At 42.3% G+C, this 2,968-nt stretch overlaps 1 protein-coding gene across 1 annotated transcript in view; it reads right to left on the minus strand.

Moving 5' to 3' along the window:
- LOC110022419 (guanine nucleotide exchange factor SPIKE 1-like) overlaps positions 1–2,741 on the minus strand; it is a 43,624-nt gene extending 40,883 nt beyond the window's left edge. Inside the window, exons 1-3 of the mRNA XM_020721348.1 lie at positions 2,513–2,741; positions 1,959–2,314; positions 1,239–1,307 (exon numbers count right to left, since the gene is read on the minus strand). Coding sequence (XP_020577007.1) covers positions 1,239–1,307; positions 1,959–2,314; positions 2,513–2,741 — 654 coding nt within the window. The remainder of the gene's footprint in view (positions 1–1,238; positions 1,308–1,958; positions 2,315–2,512) is intronic.
- Positions 2,742–2,968: the final 227 nt, after the last annotated feature.

Below are 2,968 nucleotides of genomic sequence, written 5' to 3' on the forward strand. Positions count from 1 at the left end.
ACTTATCCTAGTCCGATGATCCATATGTGGTGTTAACAGATTTCCTCAATTGTCAGGAGGATTTGAGTGTAATATTCAAGCTCAAATCCCGGTGCACTGGGTTTTATTGTAGGTTAAGTCATTATGAAAATTTCACTGTTGATTTAATTAAGGAAGCATGAACTACGCCTCGGTGCATCTCCATGTCTAGTGTCTTAATCAGTTTGTGAATTATAGTCAAGTGTCTAGTTTCACTGTGCATTCGAGGATTAGGTGAATGAACGAGACTATTACCTAAGGTATGCTCCTAAAATCTTAGGAGGTCACACTGCAGAGAGGTGTGCTCTTAAAATCAAGGAAGTCAGAATTAGGTGGATGGACTCTCACCTACAATTTACACCTAAAGTTTAAGAGGTTTACACTGAGGACTAGGTGGATGGACTCTCACCTAAGGTGTGCACTTAAGCTCTAGAAAGCCTACACTGAGGATTAGGTGGACTAGGGTGTGTGCTTAAGCTCTAGGAAGCCTACACTAAGGACTAGGTAAATGGGCTCTCACCTAGGGTGTGCTCCTAAAACTCTAGGAAACCTACTCTTTAACTTATGTTTAAGATGATTTAAGGTTTCTATATCTTCCAATTATTTAAATCATCAATCCTCATCTTTATGACTTAACCATGTAAAAGGAAAATAAAACAAAAGAAAAGAAATGTCAACCCACTTCCAAAACTAGCAGAGCGAAAAAGAGGGAAAAAGACAAGTGGATCAACCTTAAAAAAAAAACGTTTAAATGACAATCGATCGAAACCCAATACAATGGAAAAAGAAGGGTTCCATAGAACCAATTCTAAACCGCATGTAAATCAACTTTTAAAGGTTACATAGACCTCTTCAAAACAATGCATGAAACAAACCTCAAAATGATACCTTCAATGCCTCCAAAACAATATTCTAGGCAGCCCAAATAGGCCATCAAAAGACCCCAAAAACAGTGCATGGATTGTCTCAAAATCGCCCATCAAAATGCCTCAAAACGGTGTCAAAATAGTGTCAAAACCAGCAGACAAAGGTACTCAACATGGTGATTTATAATGCTCAAGACAGTGCCAAGGTGGTGTAAAAATTGCTGCAACACCGACCCGCAATAAACCCCAAAATAACCTTTAAATTCATCTCAAAACAGTATGCAAACCTCTCCAAATCAATCAATAAAAACACCCATAAACAGTTCCAAAGCATTGTCAAAACGGTGTCAAAACAGTTCTAAAATCAGCCCCTTGAGAGCCACCAAACAAGCCAAGTAGTGCACCCTCGCAGCTATCAATAGGCTGAATCACTAAAAAAAAAATTTACAACAATTCCAGAACATGAGCTATCCCAAAGTTGAACAGGTGCTAGATAAATAAGTTCATGAGAGTTACTTGCTATGTAGGATTTGAATCCCGAATACATTTGTAAGCAGTTAAGTGGCATACATGTGAGATTTCCTGAATTTTCACACCTATACATTAATTTTTACATTTATGCCATGCAAATCTTTCATGTGTATAGAAATATCGTGATTCTATCCTTAAAAACTTCATAAAGCCAGTATAAAGTGATAAATGGGACAACAATGATTCAGTTTATCAGCTGAGAATTCGATACATATGATTAATCATAACATGTCAATGTAAAGTATAAAAAAAAAGGTTAAGAAAGATTTACTAGCATGCCACTCAGATCTTGATGCATAGTCAAATTGCAGATCATGATAAAATCACATGTAAATAAATAGGCCAATATGAGATAACAACAACAAGAATTAACCCTTTTTCTTATACTCGATTTGAATTATGCGAGAGAAGAACAATAAGGTGGCTTCAACTTAGACAGATTGAAATTCTGATTCTCTTGAAATAGAGCACTAGTGCTGGTTTTCATTAGGGAGCTGCAAAGCTTAGCAAAAGTAGAAAAATGCGAGTTTCGTGTCTTCTTACGTTGCAATCCCGTCGTTGCCTCCTAGCAAGCTCCACTCGGATTGCACTGAGGGTTCGGTTGACAGATTGAATGCGAAGCAGGCGAGCGAGAGTTTCTATCGCGCAAGGAAGAAGCGAGGGGTTTTCTGTGCGAGCAGAATTTGTCGAGAGCAAGGAAGATTCCGTCGCAAGCGAGCAGGAAGCCGACGAGGGTGAGCGAGAGTGAGGCGAAGTTTTCGGTACAGAGGAGGCGAGGGTTTGGAGCGGAAGCCTCTGTCGAGCGGTGGTCTCGATGCAGAGGAGAGGAGAGCCGAATGGGAGAGGCGAAGCTTCGGTGCGGAGGGGAGTTCGCAAGAGGGGAGACAAAGCAGGTGCTTCTGCGTGAGGAAGAAGATCGTTATTCGCGAAGCTGTAGAGGTAGGCGGTCGAGGAAGAATGGGACGAATCGCCAGCCTCAGTGCAGAGGTCGGATCGGTCAAAGGTTTCGGTTGGGATTTCGGTGGAGGCGATCGGCTAGGCTGCGATCGAGATAGGGAGAGGGAGCTGGGTTCGGTCACAAGGGGAGGGAGGCTAACGGGTCTCGAGCGGGCGAGACGAAGCGGGTGAATGCGATGCTTCTCTGTGAAGACGAATCGAGAGAAAGGGATAGCCACGAGCTTCAGTAGTAAAGGGGAGATTCAAATAGAGATTCGTCGGTGGGGAGGAGAAGAAGCACGGCCAGCCGGGGGGAAGGAGCTCGAGCGTGAGAGTGAGGAGTTTTCGGTGCAGAGCGGAAGAAGAGAGGAGCCAGACAGGAGAGACCATGCCAGGAAGGAGCTAAGCGGGATTGTATAGCCGAGGTGAACGTTAAGCGAGATTAGGCGGGGAATTAATTTGTTTCCATTCACGTAGCTGGGTTCAAATGGAAAATTTTAACTCCCAATTAAGATAAAATTAAATGACGAATTTGAAATTCAAAAATTTAAAATTCAAAATGGTTTAACATTTGTTCAGCCCGAGTTCAGCCCAAATTGAACCTGAGTTGAACCTGG

Source organism: Phalaenopsis equestris, unplaced genomic scaffold (genome assembly GCF_001263595.1).
Source record: "Phalaenopsis equestris unplaced genomic scaffold, ASM126359v1 Scaffold000189, whole genome shotgun sequence".
Taxonomy (NCBI): domain Eukaryota; kingdom Viridiplantae; phylum Streptophyta; class Magnoliopsida; order Asparagales; family Orchidaceae; genus Phalaenopsis; species Phalaenopsis equestris.